This window comes from Chiloscyllium plagiosum, unplaced genomic scaffold, assembly GCF_037043375.1.
Source record: "Chiloscyllium plagiosum isolate Xiang-an unplaced genomic scaffold, Cpla_swu_hap1 HiC_scaffold_30, whole genome shotgun sequence".
Taxonomy (NCBI): Eukaryota; Metazoa; Chordata; class Chondrichthyes; order Orectolobiformes; family Hemiscylliidae; genus Chiloscyllium; species Chiloscyllium plagiosum.
Window position 1 is genome coordinate 50,169,849 of NW_028270168.1, and position 26,778 is coordinate 50,196,626.

Here is a 26,778-nt window from a genome sequence, read left to right on the forward strand (position 1 = left end):
ACGCAACCTGCAAGTTTACTTTAAGAGAAACCTCGACTACGACTCCCAAGTCCCTTTGCACTTCAGATTTCTGACGTTTCTTCCCATTTATAAAATTGTCCATGCCTCTATTACTCGTACCAAAATGCATGACCTCACAGTTTCCCACATTGTGTTTTATCTGCCACTTCTTTGCCTACTTTCCTAAACTGTCTAAATCTTTCTGCAGCCTTCCCGTCTTCATAATACTACCTGCCCTTCCACCTATCATCGTATCATCTGCAAACTTAGCCAGAATGCCCTCAGTTCCTTTATCCAGATTATTAATGTATAAAGTGAAATGTGATCATCCAGTACAAAGACACTTCAAATGAGATTTTCCTGTCTGAATTCAATCTTTGACATTAGGGATGTCAATCCACAAATATATTCAATGTCCAGGACTAAGCATTTGTTAATGTTTTCCTGAGAATGTATTATGCTTTGAAGGGTTTGGATGGTATAGATTGTTTCACCCACAACCCCACTCACTTGCACCACCTTTCCCCCAACCATGAAAGGGTGATTTATTTCATTCTTAAACCTCCACCTTGGGGATTTATCTCAGTTAATTGTGCAACAGTTCCAGCCAGTTGAAAGTGGTAAAAATCATATCTTAAAACATGAAAGGGTAAAAATACATACACAGTTCCTCTCAGCCTCTAATCTCTTCTTATTTCACAGATTGTTTATTCACAAATCGTTGCTCTATCAGCAGAATTTTCTCAAAATAATTATTAAAAAGACCAACACACTGGCTAGAAATTTTGTCGGTGGACAGACCTGAAATTGGGGATGACCCCATTTTTGCAGGAAGTGGGAACTGGTGCTATATCCTATTATAAATTGGCTGGTAGAGTGTTGCTATCCCAACGAACGATGGCTACTTCCCTGACATGCTTCTGGTCAATCACAGAAAGATCGTTGTCACCAGATTAGTAGCCATTGCTGTAACTTCACCTTGAAGGTGGGTATACTCTCCCTCAGTCAGTAGTTGAGGCTTGGGTACCAAGGCCAGGTAGGCTCTTTTGAAGGATGTTGGTGGTGTGATGTTAATGAGGGCAACAGTACCATTATGGGCAGGGATGGCCAATACTGTTGCATATCTGCCTCGTTGGGACAAAGAGCACTGGTGAAGGAGATTTCTCCCCTAGCCGCTCCTTTATTGGGTTCTTTTAGAATGATAACAGTGCTTACTTAGTGATATTCCCATGTGGAAAATTCAACTCTTCACTACTGATAAATGTCTTTCAGAGGCAAAGAAGGACTCCTAACTTGTCAACCCCAGTCTTCCATATGTTATTTATTAGATTCCACCATCTCCCAGACCTTTTTGGTTCCAACCACAACTTGCATTCCTAACCACTAATACTATTTCTTTCCCGAGCAACAGGCTGAATATGATTTATTGAGATTTTGGTGTCATACTTGATCTTAAAATGAGTGAAGATCACATCGCAGTCATCATGAGGACCATATCTGTAACTTTGTCCAACTTCACCCATTTCAGTTTTTCTGTGATTAAGTCATTACCCACATCTTTGTTACTTCCAGACTTAATTTTTCCTAGTCAGCATTCATAACTCTGTAACTTCCTGCAGGCCAACAGATCTCAGATTTTAATTGTTTCACCATTTGTAGCTGTGCATTCAGCTGCTGAGATCCTAATCTCAAATTCTCTCCCTGAAAAGCTTGTCTTCAGTACTTCCTTGTTCTCCTTAAGGTACTCCTTAAGACCTACCTTTTTGACCTAGCCATCTGTCCTCATGTCAGTCTGCATTACTTGATGTCAAATTTTGTTGGATAATATTGTTGTGAATTGGAGTGTCTTATTACATTGCAACAGCTTTCAACAAATGCAAGTTATTGATTGTATCAATGAAATGATTCAACCTTTTATACCACATCAAAAGCATTGCCGTTGTCTACACACCTATCACTTCTTTGAAATAATCAATCAAGTTGGTCAGACATGATCACCCCTGAAAAGCATGCTGACTGTTCTTGGTTAAACTCTGCCATTCCAAATGCAGATTTAATTTGTACCTCAGAATTGCTTCAAATAGTTACCCCACCACTGAAGGTAAACTGACTGACCTGTAGTTTCCTGGTTTATCCTTTGCTCCGTTCTTGAATAATGGTACACATTGGCAGTCATCCGGTCCTCCAGCACCTCTCCTGTGGCCACAGAGGAATTGAAAATTATTGCATGCGTCCTTGCTATTTCCTTCCTTGACTCAGTCAACAAGCTGGGATACACCTCATCCAGCCTTGGAGATTTATCAACTTTTAAGCCTGGTGGACCTCTTTTCTGTCAATGCTAATTTATTTAATTGTATCACAGATCTTCTCTTTGGTTTCTATGCCCGTACTGTCCCTTTCACTAGTGTACGCCACCAAAGTTTCACTTAGAACTCTCCCTACGTCCTCTGGATCAATGCACAAATTACTGTGTGGTCCTTAAAGGGCCCTAAACTTTACTTTGTTGTCCTGCAATGTACCTGTAAAACAGCCAAAGATGTTCCTTTGTCTTACCTGCTAGTATCAGTTAATGTTTCCTGTTAACTCCTGAATCTCATCTTCAAATTTCTTCTTGCACATTCTATGCCCTTCTATTCTTTATTAATTCCTTGGAATTTGCCATAAGCCTCCCTTTTTCTGTTACTCTAATGCTGTATATCCCTTCATATCCAACATCCACAGAATTTGATGGTCCTACCTCTTTTCTTTGTTGTAATATATTGGCTCCTGAGCTCGGGTAGTCTTGGGCCAAACATGGACAAAGAGCTGAATTGCAGAGGTGAATTGAGGGTGACAATTATTTCAGATTTGTCATCAGGATGAATTACAGGAAATGTAATGGAAAACATTCAGCTGGTTCAAGTGCAATCATCCCAGCCCCAGGATATCACTGTAGGAGTTTCTCAAGCTCCAGCCATCTCCAGCTGCTTCAGGTCAGAAGTGGGGATGGTCGCTGAACATTGGTGACTCCTTAAATCCTGAAGCTGACCATGTGAACATGTAGCAATGTAGGGACAACAGCTAGATTTTGGCTAACAATTGGCAAGTGCCAATTTCATGATCATTTTGGCCTCTGCACCATATGTGCCAGGCAGTGACTATTTTTGACAATGCAATATATAACATTGCTGTTTGATGTTCGATGATGTTACCATTGCTGAATCCTCATTGTCAACTTTCTGACGGTTACCATTGACTAGCTGTATAAATACTGTGACTACAAAAGCATGCACAATGTTGGAATTCTAAAGCATGTGGCTCCCTTCTTGACTCCCCAATACCTCTCTAATATCTACAAGTTACAAGTTAGGAGGGTGATAGCATAGTCTATAGTGGCTTTGATTGTTGCAGCTCCAATAACAGCCAAAATCTTGACCGTAAGACACAAGAAATAGTGCGAGTATGATATTTGATCCCTTGAGCCTTCTCTGCCATTCAATAGGATCTTGGCTGATGTGACATGCCTCTTATCCACTTTTTTGCCCTTTTTCCGTCACCCTCGACTCTTCTACTGATCAAGGATCTATCTACCTGAGCCCTAAATATACTCAAGGACACCCCTTTGTGGCAAGAAGTTCCAAAACCATTCATAATCCTCTGAGAGAAGAAATTCTTCCTCACTTCAGTCATAAATTGGTGTCCCTTTATTCTGAGACTATGTCCTCTTGTCCTAGACTGTATCATGATGGGGAGTATCCTCTCGGCATTTACCCTATCAAGCCTCTTAAGAATCATGTATGTCTCCATGGGATCACCTCTCATTCTTATAAACTTCAGTGTCCAAACCACTTTAACTTTTGTTAACAAGACAATCCCTCAATGCTGGGATCAGCCTAGTGAGCCATCCCTAAAATGCTTCCAATTAAATTACATCTTTTTTTAAATAAGGGGACCAAAACTACTCACAGTATTCCAGGTGTGGTTTCACCAGCATGAATACAATTGCAATAAGACTTCCCTACTCTTACATTCCAACCTCCTTGAAATAAGGACCAACATTCCATTAGCCTGTCCATTGCAGTGGACAGCTGGAACTGACAACCGGAAGCGGCAGAGAGAAAACCACTATAAATGTCGGAGGGAACATCACAGAAGCACTTCACAGGAGGCTCCCAAGCACTGAGGATGTCACCTAGACAGGGGCCGAAATGTCTGCAACACAAATTCCCAGCTCGGCGAACAGAACCACAACATTCCATTAGCCTTCCTGTTTACCTGCTGCATCTGTGTGCTAACGTTTTGTTTCATGCATAAATACACCCAGGTCATTTTGTTTAGCAGCTTTCTGCAATTTTTCTCCATGTAAATTATACTTTTTTTAAAATTCTGCCTTCCGAAATGAACAACTTCATATTTTCTGACATTATGCTCCAATTGCCGACTTTTTACCTACTTGTGGTCTCACCAGTGTCTTGTACATGTGCAACATGACATCCCAACTCCTATGCTTAATGCTCTGATCAGTGTAGGCAAGCAAGCCAAACACCTTTTTTGCCACTGTGTCTTCTTGTGACCCAGTTTCAAGGAATTATGTACAAGTAGCCCCCGGTTTCTGTTTGACAACTGTCCAGAAAGATCCAGAGGTGTAGGTACGGGTGAATTCAGTTTAGGAAATCTGATTAGCATGGATGAGTTGAAATGAAGGGTCTGTTTCTGTATTGTATGATTTATGACTATCACTTAATACTTAACCTATCGGTATTCTTCTGTAAATTGTTTGTATCCCTCTCACACCTTTCCTTTCCACCTACTTTTATGTCATCTATACATTTGGCTACAATGCATTTACATTATTTCTCCAAGTCATTCATAGATCTTGTAAACATTTATGGTCCCAGCACTGATCCCCGTGGAACCCCACTGATTACAGGTTGTCATCTTAAAAAAGTGTCCTTTATTCCCATTTGCTGTTTGCTATCCATTAGCTGATTCCCTATCAATGCCAATAACCTAGCTCCAACACTGTGGGTTCTTACTGTGTGAAATAACCTTTTATGAGGTACCTGGTTGAATGTCTTCTGGAAGTCCAAATACATCACACTTACTGATCCCCCATATCCTCTCTGGTTGAGATTTCCTTGAAAATCTCTAATAAATTAATCAGACATGATTTTCCTTTCATGAAGCCCAGTTGACTCTGTGATTAGTTTATGATTTTCCAAATGTTCTGCTATTACTTCCTTAATAATTGATTCCAACATTTTTCCAACAATAGGTGTTAGGCTAATTGATATAGAGAGTCATAGTCATATATTTATCTCTTTTTGCCTTCCTCCCTTTTTGAATAGGATGGTCACATTGGCAGTCTTCCAATCAACTGGTAGTTCTGCAGAATCCTGGAATTTTTGGAAGATTGCCACCAATGCATCCACGATCTCTGTCACTGCCTCTTTTAGGATCCTACTGTACAAGTCATCAAAACCAGAGGACTTATTTATCTTTGTCCCATTAGTTTTTTTAATACTACTTCTCTAGTGATATTGTTATTTAATCCCCACCCTGAATTCTATAGTATTAATGGGATGTTCAAAATATCTTCCATTGTAAAGACTGATGTAAATATCTGCTTAACTCCTCTGCCATTTCCTTGTTCCCCATAATTATCTCCCCAAATTCATTTTCTAAATGGCCTATGTTCTCTTTAACATCTCCTGTCATTTATTTTTTAAATTTAAAGAAGCCAAAATGTTTGGCACTCCATTTTGATTGGCACATTATCCTCATTCACTCCCTTCGCCTACCATGCATAGCAGCAGCAATATTTATCATTTACAAGATGCACTTCAGTAACTCTCATAAACTCCTTCGTCATCTATAACATCTAGAATGATGGAAATCATAGAGGTATGGAAGCATTTTCATTTGCAAGTTCCCTTTGGCAAGTAGCACATCATCCTTACTTGGAACTTTATTTCTGTTATGTCATTGCTGCTGTGTCAAAATCCTGGTACACTGATGGGTACTGTGGGTGTCCTTACACCTCAAAGGCTGCAGCAGTTCTAAAAGGCAGCATATCACCTCTTCCTCCGGAGTAATTCGGGATGCCCAATAAATTGCTTGCATAGTTAGTGACATCCTCATCCTATGGATGAATTATTAAAAAATTGATAGGATAAAACTAAAATGAGATGCTTCGAGATCAATTAAAATAATTTGTGAATTTCTCTAAGTCTGTTATGAATGGCCTCCATCCATAATGAATGCTAATTAGGCTAGTACAGTCAGGTGGATTGCTATACTGGTAGTTCATACTCTTGCCCATTTATACTTATGAACTGCAATCAACATTGTAGAATAGGTATGAGCCCAATTTGTATATTTATGCAGCTTTCTGTCTATTCCAGGCAGTTGTGCTGCTCACCCATTTACAGGCTGGTGGCTCTTGGGGCTTAATGGAACAGCTAATCTGCTTCCCTCATTTTCAATTGGTGGGCACCTATTTTTCAGGTAAGAAGCAAGTGTCTGACAGTTGTAAACCTCCCTCTTGTGGCTCTTCTAACATTATAAGCTGAAAACAGACTATGTTTCTAGGTACAGAGAATGTTGTTATATGAATCACTAATATGGTGTAAACATGTCTTAGAACAACTGTTTTATGGACAAATTCTTTCAAAGGAGCAATATTTTGAAGACTTAAAAATGTTTACATTGTGAAATATGTATAAGTATTTTAGCCAAAAGATGAATAATAAATACATTTGAAAGTAGATTTAGCAGCTATTTTTAATTATCATATTAGCATTTAAATGTGCTTGCAAGGTCTAAAGTGACAATAATTGGATGCAGTTTTTGTGGGTCAGTTGACAGCATATAGTCTACATGCAGTCCCATTGAAGGTATGAAGTGTATTGACTAAGATACTATGGTATGTTTCTTCATGACTTAGGGGACTAAGTTAGGGAGTGCAGAGGCTCTTGATTAGAGGACTGGAAATCCTAGTGGAAGTGGTACATAGGAGAAATAACACCTTGTAACCAGAACAGATGAGTAGCACGACTTGCTCTTCTACCCCTGTCTTCTGGAGCAGCTTCTCGTTCTTTCTGACAGAACAGAAATCCCGTGTGGCAACATTCAAGCATTGACGTTATCTTGGTGAATTCTGTAAGATGCCCAAATGGGGAAGAGGCAGATAATACTGATGAACTCAGGTATTTGCTGAAGAACATTGATGGAGTTGAGATAAACTGTCTCCCTTCACAGAGAGGCTTCAGATGTGTTTCAAAATCTTGTTCAAGTGAACAGTAGAATGTAATGTACCTTTAAGTAAATGCAACTTTTCTTGGAGCAGTTTGTTTATTCCCAGTCAACTAGCAAGTTTATAGGATTGCATATTTGGTCAAGTTCCAGCAATCAAAATGCCTTCCAAACGAAAGTTTTGGAATAAGGGCTAGCAGATTTAAAGAAGAGATGAAGAGAAATTACTTTTCTCAAAGGGTCATGAATCTGTGGAATTCATTACCCCAGGGTGTGATGGATACTGGTACATTGAGTACATTTAAGGAGGAGATGGACAGATTTTTCATTGGCAGTGTGAGATGATGATTATACAGAGCAGGCAGCAAAGTTGAGTTGAGGCTGAGATGAGATCAACCGTGATGATATCAAATGACAGAGCAGGCTCTAGGGGTTAAATTGCATATTCCTGCTCCTAGTTCTTATGTTTGTATGAGTGCTAGCAGGACATGTAAGCACCAACCATCTTTGCCATGTATTTGTAGCACAAGTTTCAACTTCTTTACCAAAGTAGTGAGTTGTGCTTATCATGGGCTAACTGGCTACATGGTAAGCTCTCTTGCATTTAATATCAAGTAACCTTGACTTTTATGCATTCAACGCTCGTAGAATATTAGCATGGAGTGTAATTTTAAAAACTATGGATGAATTGTCAGAGATATTTTGCATTATATAAGCAAAAAATGAAAACAAAACTTGCCAAGCTGAGCACCAAGATTTATGCTATTTTCGTCTGAGTTTTGACATTCAGAGAAAGTTTAGAAAAACACAGTAAATAATCAAGTAAAGGTCCAACATTTATCGTGGAAAAGCTGAGGAATGAGGAGGGGATGTTAACCAAGATACCTTCCATTGGATGTTCTGTGTTAAAGGAATTTGTGTCTTTTACATCACAAGAACTGGAATGACAGTGCATTATATCCAGGTTATGGTTATGCAGAATTTTAAAGATAACTGAAAAAAAAGAATAGAAATCATACTCTGTCATATTAGAGCGATTCATGTGGGCGGAATAGAATAGTCACTATTGGTTTAGTGTGACTTTCTTTCTAAAACTTCTAGAAGAAATAGTTCAACACAATTTTGTGTACTTTGGACCCACCATAGTGGCAAGTAAAAAGGATGGCTATCAGTAGGATGAAGAATTGTGGGTCTAGCTTATCCCTGCTTTTGTTCAGTCATTTGCAGGCTTTCATGAATTAAATACTCAAAGGAACAACGTTTGCTAAATTTTCATAAAATTGCTTAGACTTTGTATTTAATTTCTCCCCTCTCTCACCTCATGCATACTAAACATCTGAAAAACAAGCCAGTCACATTTGTATTACTTTCTCAAAATAAACAAAATTTAAGACATGAGATCCTTAGAAGCCTTGGATACAGCAATTGCTGATCTACAAGAAGTTCTGGGAGGAATAACCAAAGGAATGGGTTAAGAGGAGGAGCATACAAAGGTTTGAATGGGAAGATGTTCATATCAAGTGAGAACCCTGGCATAGACAACTTTTGCCAAATAGCATGTTTCTGTTCCAAAGGAGGTGGGCAGTAGAATGGACTCTGGATGTGATTGTTATGTTGGTCCTGTAGTAAAACCGATCATGTAAGGCATTTGGTATCTGAGAGAGTTGGTTGACAATACAAAATGAGTTCTGTCCATCAGGACATAAAGACTTGTTCCTGGAGGAGGGAAGCACTATTCAGGAATGTGCATTCAAATTGTTCATACCTCTAAGTTCTGTCCCAGAATTCTTTTAGTAGCAGTAATATATGCTTATTCAAGTATAAATGAGGTCCTATCGAAGACTGTCAAGTATCTCAGCTGTAATATATTAGCTATTAAGTACTCTGTAATAAAGGTATTCTGTCTATCAAAACTAAATCTTCTGTGAAGACTTTGTGTGTGCATCCTTTCCATTTACTATCAGTAATGTAGACTAATACCAAGAAAAAGGATTTATTATAGGTAATCTATCAAAGTCATCCCAGATGGTTCTGGTGGGTAAATCTACACAAGTTGCATGCTGGCAATGTTGATGTCTGAAAATATAACAATAATTAGCTGAACTTCATAACAATGACAAGATACTAAAGCGAAGTACTGGAGATACTGAAAATCTGGAATAAAAACAGAAAATGCTGGAAATGCTTAGCAGATCTGGTAGCATCTGTGTAGACTCAAGAAAGAGTTATCAAGTAAGGAAACACTTACCACACTGCTGTGGTTCTGTTCGCCGAGCTGGAAGTTTTTGTTGCAAACGTTTCGTCCCCTGTCTAGGTGACATCCTCAGTGCTTGGGAGCCTCCTGTGAAGCACTTCTGTGGTGTTTCCTCCGGCATTTATAGTGGCCTGTCCCTGCCGCTTCCGGTTGTCAGTTTCAGCTGTCCGCTGTCGTGGCCGGTATATTGGGTCCAAGTCTATGTGTTTGTTGTTGGAGTTTGTGGATGAGTGCCAAGCTTCTAGGAATTCCCTGGCTGTTCTTTGTTTCGCTTGCCCTATAATGGTAGTGTTGTCCCAGTCAAATTCATGTTGCTTGTCGTCTGCGTGTGTGGCTACTAAGGATAGCTGGTCGTGTCGTTTCGTGGCTAGATGATGTTCATGTATGCGGATTGTTAGCTGTCTTCCTGTTTGTCCTATATAGTGTTTTGTGCAGTCCTTGCATGGGATTTTGTACACTACATTAGTTTTGCTCATGCTGGGTATCAGGTCCTTCGTTCTGGTGAGTTGTTGTCTGAGAGTGGCTGTTGGTTTGTGTGCTGTTATAAGTCCTAGTGGTCGCAGTAGTCTGGCTGTCATTTCAGAGATGTTCTTGATGTATGGTAGTGTGGCTAGTCCTTTGGGTTGCGGCATGTCCTCGTTCTGTTGTCTTTCCCTTGGGCATCTGAGAGACAACAGAACGAGGACATGCCGCAACCCAAAGAACTAGCCACACTACCATACGTCAAGAGCATCTCTGAAATGACATTCAGACTACTGCGACCACTAGGACTTATAACAGAACACAAACCAACAGCCACTCTCAGACAACAACTCACCAAAACGAAGGACCTGATACCCAGCATGAGCAAAACTAACGTAGTGTACAAAATCCCATGCAAGGATTGCACAAAACACTATATAGGACAAACAGGAAGACAGCTAATGATCCGCATCCACAAATATCAACTAGCCATGAAACGACATGACCAGCTATCCCTAGTAGCCACACACGCAGACGACAAGCAACATGAATTTGACTGGGACAACACTACCATTATAGGTCAAGCGAAACAAAGAACAGCCAGGGAATTCCTAGAAGCTTGGCACTCATCCACAAACTCCATCAACAAACACATAGACCTGGACCCAATATACCGGCCACTACAGCAGACAGCTGAAACTGACAACCGGAAGCGGCAGGGACAGGCCACTATAAATGCCGGAGGAAACACCACAGAAGTGCTTCACAGGAGGCTCCCAAGCACTGAGGATGTCACCTAGACAGGGGACGAAACGTTTGCAACAAAAACTTCCAGCTCGGCGAACAGAACCACAGCAACGAGCACCCGAGCTACAAATCTTCTCACAAACTTTGAACTTACCACACTTTTAGAAGAGACCATCCCACACACCCCAACCACCATCAATCACATTACCAATGAAAATATCATGAAGCTAATGGACCTGTGCCTCACCACCCACTTCATCTTCAACAACATAATCTACAAACAAACCAACAGCACAATCTTGGGATCTCTGCTATCAGGATTCATAGCAGAAGCTGTAATTCAAAGACTAGAACAAACAGCCCTACCAACCATCAAACCAAAAATCTGGGTCCGCTACGTAGATGACACCTTTGTCATCACAAAACAAAACAAGATAGAAGAGACATTTAACATCATCAACAACACCCTCACAGGCATAAAGTTCACCAAGAAACTGACAACAAACTCGCATTCCTGGACGTCACAGTCGAAAGAAAGGACAACGGAGAACTACAAACCTGCGTGTACAGAAAACCGACAAACACTGACCAAATACTTAATTACACCAGCAACCATCCCAACACACACAAACGAAGCTGTATCAGAACACTATTCCAAGGAGCCACCACACACTGCAGCATAGACGAACTTCGGAAAACAGACGAGAACCACCTATACAACGTATTCAAGAACGGATTCTCAAAAAATACAGTCCGCAGATTCCTCAAGAACAAACCACAACAAGCAGACAAAACACAGCCAGAAACCCGAACCACCTTACCATACATCAAAGAAGTTTCAGAAATGACAGCCAGACTACTAAGACCTCTCGGAATCCTAGTAGCACACAAACCCACCAACACTCTCGAACAAAAACTAACAAACTTAAAAGACCCAGTGCAACCCATGGACAAAACCAACGTCATCTACAAAATTCCATGCAAGGACTGCCACAAACACTACGTCGGACAAACAGGAAGAAAGTTAGCCACCAGGATACACGAACACCAGCTAGCCACAAAATGACACGACCCTCTCTCCCTCGTAGCCCTACACACGGATGAAAAAAAACACCAATTCCACTGGGACAACACATCTATCCTGGGACAGGCTAAGCAAAGACATGCCAGAGAATTCCTAGAGGCCTGGCACTCCAGCCACAATGCCATAAACAAACATAGATCTAGATACCATCTGTCAACCCCTCAGAAAATGAACAGGAAATGACATCACCACAAACCCCAGGAACCCTATCCAGGACAAACGTATAAATAGAAAGCAGGAGACAACAGCTTCGCTTCACTTGGAGGTCGCCACTGATGATGTTACCTAGCCAGGAAATGAAACATCTGGATATCAAACCTACTGCTCAGCGAGCAAACCTACACCCTAAAGAGTTATCAGTTTTGATTAAAGACATTTCAGCAAATGAAGGTCATTGGTCTAAAATATAAGTTATAAAGAAATTCCTGGAATCTTGAGCAACAGTGTATGCCATTGAAGCTGTTCAGTGGCTGCTATCTTCTACTAGCTATTCCTCCATACCATCATCATCCTTTTTCCTCTTTGGATTTATCTTCAGATAGTGTGCCGAACATCTTATTTCCCTGCTGTTGCAGTCAATTATATTGCATGATGTTATGCAGAGCTGAGCTCATTGCTGTTATTATGGAATTCCTCATACAGAAGAGTACCTTCACATCTGTCTCGACACCTGAAGCACATCTTGAGCATATAGATTGCTTGTTCAATGACACATCTGGTTATTGTATAGCTTTTATTATACTAATCTTAAGCTTTATGTTTTGTGTTGCTCCTGGCCTTCATCAGCCGACCTTGAAGGATATATTCTTTGTCTCCTAACAGCCACATGTTTAGTTTGCTTGCAGTTTCAAAGAAGGTTGCAGAGCTTGGACTGCTGCAGGATGGAAACATCATGGAAGCTTCCTGATATTCTTTTTTGCATTATTTTTTTCTGTGGTTGCACAAGCAGCAATATGTACCAACTGAACATCAATGAGTGGAATATTTTGTGAGCTGCTAATTTTTCTGGTTGGTCTATAGATGTATGGATTTCTAGGCATGTGCTTGATGGTGCCCTGTTTCTGGAAGAAGTCAGCCAAAGACACTTAATGCTCACTTATTTTGACCAGCATCTTTACAGACTGATTTTGCATAATTATCAGTCCTGGCAAACATTTGATGAGTGACCTGCATTTTGAATTTACATACAGCCAGCAGGAGGAGGCTGGAGATGTATCCTACAATGGGCTTGAAGGGGAAAAAAAAACTTCTGACTGAGGCTATTTTCACACTCAGTGGTAATGTCTAGGCTATCTGTTCAAAATGACTTGTTCTGGGAGGCTGCATATGTCTACCAACCCTTGAGGTGACATATTCCAGAATCTCTACATTTTCATAAGGTCAGAAATTCAGAGGCTATGCCTGCTCATGTTTTTCACCTGAGTGAGTGTCCTCTGAACTTGATTAATATGCAGCTCCTTTTCTTTGCTGACCACTGACACACTACTTTCCAGTGCAGTCTGTTATATAGCCAGTTTTGCTATACACAGATACTTAAGCATGCACAAATCAACACAAACGCTCAAACATGCACACAAACACTCTCTCTCTCACACACACACATAGATACACAATTGCTTGTGCACACAAACGCTCATGCTCTTGCACTCCCTCACTCTCATACTCTTACTTTCCCACTGATCTTCATTGACTAAATTAAGGAAGTCAGTGGAGACTGTAGATGCATCATCATATCTATATACTAGTTCAAATTTCTCTATAATGCATGATTTGCACATTCAAATTGCTAACACGCCATTCCAGAGGCAGTAGGCGTCTGCAGCAACAGACAGTCAGCATGTTGGAGAATACTCCCAGATACAATCACATTTTCATCCACTTTTACTTTCCACCCACACCTAAACATCTGTGCTCTTCAATGTTAACATTTCTCCATTGGGTCACTTTCCCAATGCAAGGTCATCTACTTTTACCTCTCCAGCACCTCTTTCCATTGCATGTATTTTGTCACATAGCTTGCTTGATATCTTGCTCTGGAGATGCCACAGTTTCCTCTCTAGCTGATCGTTGGTAAGACTGAAGATATCATCTTCTGACTCCATCTCAAGTTTTCTACACATGCTACTAATTCCAAACCCTTCTCTGGTCTCTGACTCATGCTGAGTGTTGAAGGGGACTGCTGGAAACCAGACCTGCTAATTACTTTGAGTTGATTCTCAGGAGCCATTACTTTGCCATTATAAATAAATTTATATATAGAGCTAAATTTCTGTATTGGTCAATGAACCCATTTTCAGCTTACTTTTTTAATGCAATATATTTTTCTGCTAGTGATCCTATTTCCTTAACCACCTTCTCACTACACATTTTGCTCTGCTGGTCACCAAAGTTCTGGAATGGCTTTTGCCACTGCCTAGCCCTCCGTCTCGGGACGTCCTCCATCCTCCAGGTTCACCCGCTCTGCTTTCCCTAAATCTCCCCCTCAGTGTCGATGCTGTGGGCTCACCTCCTCCAACCCTCTCTTTTGCCAATCCTTTGGCAACTATCTTGCTCTCAGACTCTCAATTTTGTTCCTTTTCTTTTCTGAGAGTTCTGAACAAGAGCTGTGTGAGTCAGGAGGGCAAACTTCAACCTACATCATAAACCAGAGGGTCGACAGCAGAAAGGGGTGTTCAGGGAGCCATAGACCATAAGGTTAGCAATGATGGGAAAGATCTAGAAGCCACAGAACCCACGAGCTGGAGGGCCAAAATTGAGAGGGAGAATCAGGGCATAGTGGAGGCTAACGATGAGAGGATTGGGATAGTTTGCTCCAAAATTGTCACATGCCCTATTCCAGTCCTGGCACAAAACAACTTTAAAAAACAGACCTGTACAGCTACTCAAGAATATATTTCTGTTCACAACAAATTCAAGCAAGCACATTAAAATGAACAAGTTAAATTGAAGACTTATTGTATTGTGCAGTTATCCCTTGCTATATATGTTCTCTCCTACTGAACTGGAACACTTCAGTATGTTGTCTGATTTCGGTCTCGCCTTATATATACTAGGAGATAACGCTGAAAGAATCTGGAGAGAAAAGAGAAAATGCTTCACTTCAAATTTGAGCGCATCTTTAAGAAATCACTAGCTTTTAAGTAAACTCAGTCAGCTGTTGCAGGAGCAGCTAAACCAACACTCAGTCAGTCTAACTAAAAACCGAAACAACTGCAGATGCTGGAAATCTGAAACAAAAACAAAAATTGCTGAAAAACTCAGCAGATCTGGCAGTGTCTATGGAGAGAAATCAGAGTTTACGTTTTGTGTCCATTGACACCTCCTCAGTTCTGGAACCCAAAACACTGACACTGATTTCTCTCCACAGATGCTGCCAAACATGCTGAACTTTTCCTGCAATTTCTGATTTTATGTTGACTCAGTCAGTCTAGACTGGAAGAACTGTATCAGCCAGCAGCTAGGACCAAGGGAAGAATCAAGTATGAAAAAGCTTGTGATGACCAGAAAGAGTCTCACTAAAGCTGGAAGCGAGAGGAGTCTGATTTGTGACTCGGGGTGGGGGGAGAAAAAGAGGGCTCGATTGGTTTTGAGAAATAAGTTCAATCCCATAAAGGTGGAGTGAAAATATTTACGTACATGGCAAAATTCTGGATTGGAAAGCTGAAAGAAAGCTTAAATGATTATATTTAACAAACAAACATTTGTTTTCTTTGTTAAACTTTGCAGTTATATGCTGCAAAAATACTTAAAATATAGGTTCATTCTTTAAAATAAACCCCAAAGTAGCAATGTACTTTGAGATTTGAGAATCTAAAAATTGAAGGCAGAAGAAGCTTTGAGTAAAAGTAATAATTTTGAAGCTGAAATGAATGTTGGACAACCTAAACATTTTAAATGTATAAAAATGCTTCAATGCTGTTTTTCAGTCAGAACAGGTGTGAATGAGTTTAGGAAGAAACAGAACTAATGCAAATCATTTATGTGGTTGTGAAAGATGGTTAACCAACCAAAAAGAAGGACGCTAAAAACAAAATCGCTGGAAATCACAGCAGATCAGGCAGCACCCATGGAGAATCAGCAAGCTAATGTTTCAGTCTAGATGACTCTTCATCAGAGCTGACTTGCTGTGATCTCCAGCATTTTCTGTGTTCAGTACAGATTCCAGCATCTGCAGTAATTTTCTCCGACAAGAAGGAGAACAAATTGGTACAAACCTCCACTTGTATTCTTCTGGTTAAAAATTTGCATTTTTAGGTATGGAAAATCTGCTGGCAAAGTTCTTGCCACATTTGTCAGGCATGGCTGAACCCTTGAAACAGTTACTAAAAAGTCACAAGGATAGTGATGAGACACTACTCAAGAAGGTTTTGATACAGATGTCCTTGATCACTACAGTTCATTCCTAGCTATTATTGCTATTGCTGCTTCAGCCATGGGCATAGACACAGTTCTCCTGCAGGAACAACCAGAGAAATACAATCAGAAAGCCTGTATATTGCACTTCTGGAGCATTATCTGACAATAAAGCATGTTACAAAGTTAGTGATGAAAAGGCAATTAATTACATGGAGGCTGAGAGAGATTTTTAGGTTACGTATTTGGCCTCAAAGATCTAACAGACACCAATCTGAAACCATTTGTCTCCTTGGATGAGCAATAGTTAGTAAAGATGCCTGCATCTATGCAGTGATTTCATCTTTGCCTTATGAGGTTTACCTATGGTACCAAATACTTAGTAGGGATGCTGCAAAAAACAGTAGAGGCCTTTTCCAAAGCAACTGTAGGCATCCTTCCAATAGTTCATGAAACTTTGCTGATAAGTGTAATTTATATACTCAAGCTACAGTAGCCAGCAACACAACACAGATCAATCAGAGAGGAGTAAAACAACTGAGCCAGAATATATCACTATCCATCGATATTATGTTAATAGTTGTCACATTAGAAAAAATAGTGACTGGACTGTGAAGAGTTACTTAAAATGTTGGCAACATTTTAAGTATTGCAGGTAACTGGCATTCAATGACAGACTGATCATTTCAAATGCAGAACTCGTCATTTGCGATGCCACTAGGGATCTCAAACCAAATAGAAGATCTCATAACTGATTGTGAAACATGTGCTGTACCCAGAACTGATCACATTAACAGATAAACACTAATTCCAACCACCTTCCTGAATAAATCATATGAATAAGTTCTATTTATGTTTAACTGATAGTCTTATCTCATTATTGTTGATTGTTTCTCATGATAGATTGATTTTAAAATAAATCACAAATCACCACTACTAATGCTGTTGTCTGAGTCCTATACAAATTATTCTCCATTATGTCTAGTCCTGGACCACTTTGCAGCCAGTTCTGGATTTCAACACACTATTCAACAAGATACTTATAGCATGATGAATTAAACAATGAACAAGAAAAGAAGCTGTTGGTCTTTTAGCGTGGATTCCAGTGCTGCTAGGTAGTCCTTTTTGCCCGCGTCCATGTGGTTGTCGTTCATCCCTCATGCTAGCTTGGCTTTTTCAGTGTCGGTGAATGTTCTTTATCCAGGTCTTGGGTCTATCTGTGTCATTACTGTGTGTGAGCTTGGTTGGTTTTTCTTGTAGGGCCACTCGTTTTTGTCCGGGTCTGTGCAATTGTTTAATGCTGATGCCTCGTTCTAGCGTAGTTGTCCATTCATGGTCGATCACGTGAGTGTACACAACGTTTTGGCACAAAATTCCTCGTTCGTAATTGTGGAGTTGGTTGTGCACGCCACCAGATAGACGGTAGCACCATCACTAAGCAGAAGGAACGAAGGGAACACCCTCAACACACTTGAAAGGAAATGTCTGGAAGGAGTTAGAAAAGATAGAAATATTACAATCCTACCTGTGTACAAAGGGGGCATGACTGTCACCCTGAACAGAACACAGTATATTGAAAATGTGAACACACGACTAACCGAGACCGACACCTACCAATAGGTGGTGATAGACCCGATTCCACAGCTAGAAAACTGCATCACGGGGGATCCAAGATGGTGCAATCTAAGAAGATCGCACTACAGAGCTCTGCATCGCAGCACTAGCGGGACGAACCTTCAACCTGCCCAACCCAGACCATCGCGATATCTTGGGACTCATGAAAGATCGTGGAGTCCCAAGAAACTTCTAAAAGTTAACTTACCTGCATTTCCAGCCATTCTGAAATGCCGAAAAACTGAAGAGGAGTATCCGAAGCCAGGCCTGTGGTCCAGTCTGCAGGGTGCTCGGAGTCGACTACTTTCCAGGCCCTTGTGAACAAGCTCGCGAGATGCTGGGGAAACAAATTGTGGAGAAGCTGGCTCCAATCACTCTCATGCTGCAGAAGCATGACCAGTAACTGGGAGATCTGGAGAAGAGGACAGATGAGGTGGAGCATAGGGTCACAGTGGTGGGAGCTGATGCCAGTACATCCAAGGATAGGATCCAAGCCCTGGAGACACAGGTATATAATTTGCGCAACCAAGTGGATAATCTTGAGAACAGGGGCAGGAGAAAAAACATTCGGATCATCGGTCTGCCTGAGAGTAAGGAAGGTTAACAGCCTGCGGAATTTGTTGAGGATTGGCTGCCAACATTTGTTGACTTGGAGGCTGGCATGAGAGGATTGAAGATAGAGAGGGCTCACTAGGTCGCAGCGTAGAGATCGGATCTGGGTTAACATCCTCTTCCTCTTCTGGTGCAGTTCTATCATTACCAGGATAAGGAGAGAGTCATGGATGCTTCCAGAGTTCATGGGGTAGATCTGAAGGTCCTAATTTACGAGGGCTCTAAGATCATGTTCTTTCAGGACTTCTCAGTGGCAGTGATCCAGAAACGAAAATCTTATGACGGTGTCAAAAGAAGACTGTGGGAATTTGGGATTCAGTACTCCCTGAGGTATTTGGCAGTGCTTCAGTTCACCTTAGATGAATCCATACATCTCTCTGACACATCAGAGAAGGCAAGAGACTTTGTGGACAAATTAACCTAATTAAAACAATTTTAGTATGTAAAAATAGTGTTGTTTGGGTATGTCTTTATCGTTTTGTAAAAGAAACGGAGGAAGTCCAGTGGAGCTTTATTTTTCTATTTTTGTCTCTTGATAATAATTTGATTTAAACTATGTTTGGCGGCAGTTGAGATGTACATTTTCAATTTCTAGGTTAGGATATACCGAAGGATGGGTGGGGTATTTATTCCTTTTTTTAAAAAGGTTTTTTTTATTCATATTGGTATTCAATGGTGTGTTTACTCTTTTCTGCTTGTGTTTGCAGTGCGTCTCTAGCTGGTGAAGGTGGCTGGGATAGTTAGATGCCTACTTCTGAGCTGTTTGGGGTGGTTGGTTGCTGCCTCTTGGCAGGGGGTGAGTTCCCCTACTCGGCACTGTTGGCACTTTATATGTTGGTTTGTTTTTTGGTTTTCGTTTTTAATTTTTAATAGTTTTGTAGATTTGTTAAATGCAGTGGTTTTAGTTTTTGTATGATTTGGAGACGCCGGTGTTGGACTGGGGTGTACAAAGTTAAAAATCACAACACCAGATTATAGTCCAACAGATTTATTTAGAAGCACTAGCTTTCGGAGCACTGCTCCTTCATCAGGTGATTGTGGAGAATAAGATTGTAAGAATCAGAATTTATAGCAAAAGTTTACAGTGTGATGTAACTGAAATTATATATAGAAAAATACCTGGATTATTTGTTAAGTTTCTTGTCTTTTAGAATGACCATGTTGGTTTCAGTTCTTTCATATGTAAATCACAAAACATTTTTTAAAAGTTACATTCTCAAGTGCACTTTAACAATTGGTGTCATGTCGGCCCAAATAAGGTATTGAACGTGTTACCTCCCTATGAGGTTGTCTGTGCCATAATGGTCAGACTGATTCTAATCTAAAAAACGGATTTACAAAATCTTACATGGATTCATGCAGTTTTTGAGCAAAGTAAAATGTAATTCTGCAAGTACAAATTCACCCCACAAACGTATGTGTGCATGTGGGTGTGGGTGTGTGTGTGTGGGGGGGTATGAGTGCCTGTGAAAGGTGTGTGTATGTGAGTGTAAAGGGGTTTAAGTCTGAGAGAGGGTGTGTGTAGAAATGTAAGTGTGAGCGTATGAGAGAGGGTCTGAGTGTGTGTGTGTGTGTGTGTGTGTGTCCATCTGTGTGTGTGTGTAGTGAGTGCAATGGGGTCACCTGTAGTATGACATGAACCCAAGGTCCTGGTTGAGGCCATCCCCATGACTTGGCTATCGATCTCTGCTCGGCCACTTTTTGTTGTTGCCTGTCCTGAAGTCCGCCTTGGAGGTTGGTAACCGGAAGGTCCAAGGTTGAATGTCCTGGACTTAACAAACAATCTGGGTCTTTTTCAATATATAATTTCAGTTACATCACACTGTCAACTTTTGCTATAAATTCTGTGTCTTACAATCTTATTCTCTACAATCACCTGATGAAGGAGCAGCGCTCTGAAAGCTAGTGCTCCCAAATAAATATGTTGGACTATAACCTGGTGTTGTGTGATTTTTAACATAGTTTATGGAGTTTTTATATTTGGTGGATCATGTGACACTAAGGCTCAGCGATTTGTGGTTCAGGTTTCTCCTCTCTGGAATTTAAATGTTATTGCAGAAGGTTATGGCTAATGACTTGATTAAATGGTGTACCTGCAATATCAAGGGAAGTCACTCACCAATTAAGAGGAAAAAGGTACTCTTGAGTCTTAGAAAAGAGAAGCGAGATATTGCTTTGTTACAGGAGACATACTTGGATGACAAGGAGCATCTGAAATTACAGCAGACTGGCTTTGACCGAGTTTATTTTTTATCATTAACTATCAGAAATAGGGGTTATATTGGTTAGGAAGAATCTCCCAAATAAGTTGTTAGAGTGTGTTAAAGACACACATGGGAGGTTTATAATTCCTAAAGCCTTGATGAATGGGGAAAAATATGGTGTTTTAAATGTTTATTGCCCTCCAGATCATCCCCCTAAATTTTTTGTAGATGCTTTTTCTAAACTGATAAGTCTTGACCCCCGGCACATCATTATAGAGGGAGATTTTAACTGTCTCATGAATCCCACAGTAGACAGGTTGCCCAAAGGTCCCTGGATACCCTTTGTACAAACTAAACAGTTAGTGGGTCTGTGTGGGGAGTTAGGGTTGGTGGACGTCTGGAAGCTTCTTCACCCAACAGGCAGGGATTTTACGTTTTTCTTCAATCCACACAGATGTCACACTATGATTGAATTTTTTTTCTGACCCCTGTAGTAACCCTGGACTTGGTGGCATCTTGCACGATTGGTAATATTGCCAACTCTGATCATGCTGCAGTGTACCTTAAGATTAAGATTAAGGACGTTACAGTGGGTTCGAGGCACTGGCGAATGGATCCCTTTATCCTCAAGGATAATAAGTTTATGGAGTATTTCTCTAGGGGATTTTGGGCGTTCCTAGACATCAACTTAGGCTCGATTGGTAGTTCATCCGTCCTCGGGAAAACTGCCAAAGCTTATGCTCAGGAGTTAGTTATTTCCTACTCCGCCAGTAGGAAGCGGCAAAAGGGTGAGCAGCAACATCTCCTTGAAGCACGGTTGAAGGCAGCCGAGAAGACCTATTTTGAAGACCCTTGTTGGTCAAGCTATAGAAGATTGTGGCGCTGCGGTCTGCATTAAATTCACGCAGACAGCAAGAAGGAGCTGGCTTTTGGAAAGGAAAGGTTATATGAGCATGGTGACAGGTCAGGCAAATACTTAGCATACCTTGCCAGAAAGAGGAGTGCCTTACAAGCCATAACAGCGATTAGGGAAGGGTCTGGGAACCTAACATGTGATTCTAAGAACATTAATGTGGCATTCCAGGTTTTTACTCTAAGTTATGCCAATCTGAGGATTGTGAGGAGGGTTAGGCCAAAATGGAATTTTGTTTACAGATCTGAAGCTCCCAGGCATGACTCCCGAACAAGAGTCCTTTCTCAATGTCCCCTTATCAGAGCAAGAAGTGCAGGAAGCTGTAAGGCAGCTTCAGAATGGAAAGGCGCCTGGTCCTGACGGACTTCCCAGTGAATTCTATAAGGAATTTATAAGTATGCTGTCAGGCCCGAATCTCAATATGTTTAATGTTTCATACAGTCATGATCAGATTAGATTAGATTACATTACAGTGTGGAAACAGGCCCTTCGGCCCAACAAGTCCACACCGACCCGCCGAAGCGAAACCCACCCATACCCCTACATTTACCCCTTACCTAACACTACGGGCAATTTAGCATGGCCAATTCACCTGACCCTGCACATCTTTTTGGACTGTGGGAGGAAACCGGAGCACCCGGAGGAAACCCACGCAGACACGGGAAGAACGTGCAAACTCCACACAGTCAGTCGCCTGAGGCGGGAATTGAACCCGGGTCTCAGGCGCTGTGAGGCAGCAGTGCTAACCACTGTGCCACCGTGCCGCCCACGATGATCGTCTCGCAACATCTCTGAGAGAGGCCAATATTTCACTTATTCTTAAAAAAGGGAAGGACCCGGAAGACTGTGCTTCATACAGGCCCATCTCACTCCTAAATGTGGACTTTAAAATCCTCTCTAAGACTCTCGTGTTAAGGTTGGAGACTGTGTTACTTTTATTATTAAAGAGGATCAGACAGGCTTCATAAAGGGTCGCAGATCCTCCAATAATGTTAGGAGGCTACTTGATGTAATTCAAGCATGTCAGCAACAGTCAATACAGGGATTGGTGATTTCTCTAGCTGCAGAGAAGGCATTTGACCGAGTTGAGTGGCCGTACCTTTTCTATACTCTGGAGTGGTTTTGTTTGGGTGAAGTCTTTTTAAGATGGGTAAAGGTTCTCTAAGGTGGCCCTCACACATTAGTCATCACCAACGGGGTACGATCAAGCAATTTTAATATATTTAGGGGCAGCCGGCAGGGCTGTCTCCTTTCACTATTGCTTTTTTACGTTGGTGATTGAACCATTGGCTGAGGCCATTCGTCAGGATCCCAAAATATCAGCTCCAGAAGTGGGGTCAAAATTACATAAGATTTCATTGTATGCAGACGATGTCCTAATTTTTTTGACAAATCCAGCAGTTCCAGTGCCTCGCCTGATACAATGCATTCGCACGTTTGACACTTTTTTGGGGTATAAGATTAATTTTGCGAAATCCGAGGCTATGCCTATGGGTGGTCTTATGAAGGAGCTAGGTCTTGAGGGCGACTATAGATTCCCATTTTGGTGATCACAGAGGGGTTTTGTGCATTTGGGCATATTCATTACGCCAGTTTTGGATCGGCTGTTCAAAGCCAATTTTATCCAATTATTTGATAAAATTAAACAAGACCTTCAATGATGGGAGGCCCTTCCAGTCTCGTGGTTGGGTCGGATAGTGCTTTTTAAGATGAATATTCTCCCCCATTTGCTATACCGTATATGGATGCTCCCCCGATTTTCCATAAGCAAACATTCAGGAGGTTGAACAACTGATTCAGCTCCTTTATTTATCATCGTAGGCGGCCCTCATTAAATTAGCTAAACTGCAACTGCCTCACAGATTGGGGGGAGTGGACCTTCTGCATATTAGAAATTTACCAACTAAGCTCACTTTTGTTCTATGTGAATGATTGGGCTTGTGGGGATCCTCTTTAAATATGGCTAAATATCAAAGCCTCCCAGGCAAGGTGGCCACTGTACCACCGTTCCGCTAGAATTAAAAAAAATCCCAAACTGGCTATTTAACTAAATAAATAAATAATAACTAATAACAAACTAATAAATAGTAATAACTTGGCCCAGCCAAACAAAAAGCTCATACGTTCACAGTTCCTCCTCCCTGGATATTAGACTCGTAAAATACAATCATTACGACTATCTAAAAGCCATTGTTAGTGTGGCAGATAAATCTGTGTCCCGGTATCCCAAAAAGGGCTGCCATGTCTTATAAAAATTCTCAGTTTTGTGGTGTACCATGTTTGTGAGAAAATCCAAGGAAATATGCTCCATAACAATCTTCTGCCAAACCAACAGATGCGGGGGGGGGGGTTCGGATATCCAACCTAGCAAGATATTCTTTCTTGCACAGAACGTGAGAATATTGTAAAGTTTTTTTCTTACGCGCGTCTGCAGGGAATACAGTGGGCAAGTCCAGAAGGAGACAGATAGGGTCCTTCTCCACCCTTACACCCAAAATCTTCTCCATTGCACCCGCCACAGCACTCCAATATGTTTGAAGCCTATTGCAAGACCAGAGACAATGGGTAAGAGTACCCGTACAGACCTTGCACTTGGGACATGCTGAAGATACCCCTGGTTTTAATATGTATTGCATAATGAGTGCCCCAACATTAATCCCTGTAACACACCACTAGCCACAAATTGCCATCCTGAAAATGCTCCCTTTATCCCAAATCCTTATCTTCTGTTAATTAGTCAGTCCTCTATTGATGCTAGTTTTCTACCTTCCACCCCTTGGGCTGTTATTAAATAGTCGAACATGTGGCACCTTATCAACTGCCTTCTGAAAATCCAAAGATATTACTTCACTGATTCTTCTTTGTCTATTTTGTTTGTTACTTCCTTAAAGAATTACAGCAAGTTTGTCAGGTATAATTTCCCCTTCATGCAGCCACGCTGACTGTGACTATATTATGTATTTCTAAATGCATATCCTTTATAATAGATTTTAACATGGTCTCAGTGACAGATGTTAAGCTAACCGGCCTATAGTTACCTATTTTTCATCTTTCCTTTATGAATAAAGGTAATATATTGGCTGCTTTCCAAACCTCTGGGACTTGTCCAGAATCTAAGGATTCTTGTAAATTTATTAATACATCCACTAGCACTGTAGCTATTTTCTTATGTCCTAGGATGCATTCCCTCACATCTAGAGGAATTAATGTCCTTTTGCTCCATTAGTATACTCTGCATATTTCTTTATCAATAGTTATTACATTTGCTACTCTTCTTTTCATCCCTTAATTATTTAATAATTTTGGAACTTGTTAGTGTCTTCTACTGTGCAGGCTGATGCAAAGTATTTATACAGCTTCTCTGCCATTTTCTGGATCCCCATTACCCATGCAGGTTTAAAATCTCTCCTTGCTACCTTCTTACTCAAACCTCTATTATACTTAGCAAGCTGTTGTACCTGTCCTATCTCACACATACACATACACATCCTCACAACTCCCACACAAAATCTCATGTACACATCTTCAAAACCTTAAAATAATTTCTGTACCCTCATGCATCAGTTTATAATGTTCTTGTCCCTGAGCTAGTTGCTTCATGCTGCCTCTGTGAGCTTCTCCTGTACCTCCATCTTTTTCAATACTGTTTAATCTCTTACTTGCACTTCTTTGCCATGATGCTGGCACCATGTGAAACGGTTTCTCAATGTCTTCAACTTTGACACTGCCCTTCTGACGCCAAATACTTCTGTAATCTTATGTTTGTCTTTATTTACATGCAGAGATTGTTTCTCCTTGTGGGAGAGTCTGGGACTATAGGCTATAATCTCTGAATAAGCAACAGCCCATTCAAGACAGTTGAGTAGAATTGTTTTCTGAGAGTGGTGAATCTTTGGAATTATTTACTGCATATGCCTGTCAAGGCTGCATCATTAAGCATATTCAAGACTGGACAAATACATTTCTTATTATGAAGGCAATAAAGGGTTATGAGGATAAAGCAGGAAGCTAAAGATTATCAGATCAGCTGTGACCTCATTAAATGAAGGAATGGACTTGATAGGCCAAATGCCCTATTTTGGCTCCTACACCTTATGGTCTTACATTGTTTCTCTGTCTTTGCTGCTCTTTTTTGTGTCCATTATTTATGCAATGATCTCTAAGGCAAACTTAATGTGAACGGTCTGGAATTGTTTTCTTCATTTGGACCAGTTTAATGGTTTTAGGTTATGTATCTGGTAGCTATTTGCTAATTTATAAAAGATCGGTGTTATGGTTGGAAATATTGCATTTTCTGTGTTGAGGTCATAAAAATCCACATAACTTTATGAATTGTGCACTGAATGTTACAGCATTCTGTCATTTTTATTTTACTATTAGTTTGTACAATGTGAGATCACTCATGCCGAGTGGAATTTCATTAGAATTTTGATTTCAGAATGCTTTTCTTGTCAGCTTCTTCCTGCCAACTTAATTGAATACTGTCCAAACTAATTTCTTGCTTCAGTTGACAAAATCAACGATTGAAAGACACTAGCCAATTGGAAGTGAAAATCATCTTTAGAATATCTTTAGAATATCTTTACAGTGCAGTTTTAAATATCTCTCCTGAGGATATAGAAAACCCAAAAACTAGAGACAAGCACAAAACTGACATAAACATATTGCCTTTGCAATGCCAATATTTCTATACATTTTGAATTCTGTACATTTTCAGGGTTATACTTCATTGGCTGATCTGTTATTAAATGCCGTTTTCTGCCCTTTGGAGTTAAGCATTTATGATTTTCAGATTGAACCAATGTGTCAGGCAATTGAAACATTTAGCTACAGTATTCTGGTTTGTGAAATAATGAATTTTTTGAATAGGTTGTTTTTAGTAATGAAAATTGAAAAGTACTCTGCAAGTTTGAGAAACATTTTTAAAACTAGAGGTGGGTATTGAACAAATGAACTAAAAAGTTGACATAGAACTGAATCGCAAATAACATTTAAGTAAGAATTCAGTTCATGTATTTGGGCTTTAAGAACTAAAACAGTTCTTGTCTACCAGAGGGTCACCCATCAGTCTGTGATATCATATCTGTTGTGGTTCTGTTTGCCGAGCTGGGAATGTGTGTTGCAGACGTTTCGTCCCCTGTCTAGGTGACATCCTCAGTGCCTGGGAGTCTCCTGTGAAGCGCTTCTGTGATGTTTCCTCTGGCATTTGTAGTGGTTTGTCCCTGCCGCTTCCGGTTGTCAGTTCCAGCTTTCGGCTGCAGTGGCCGGTATATTGGGTCCAGGTTGATGTGTTTGTTGATAG

General features: G+C 40.6%; 1 protein-coding gene across 7 annotated transcripts in view; it reads left to right on the forward strand.

Annotated features, from left to right (window-relative positions):
* The window catches only part of adgrb2 (adhesion G protein-coupled receptor B2), an 805,995-nt gene that overhangs the window by 146,059 nt on the left and 633,158 nt on the right, over positions 1-26,778 (forward strand). The window contains exon 2 of one of the 7 annotated variants that reach the window (XM_087976931.1): positions 6,384-6,486. The exons of the other annotated variants lie outside the window; for them this stretch is intronic. Coding sequence (XP_087833057.1) covers positions 6,384-6,486 — 103 coding nt within the window. The remainder of the gene's footprint in view (positions 1-6,383; positions 6,487-26,778) is intronic. 7 annotated transcript variants of the gene reach the window in all.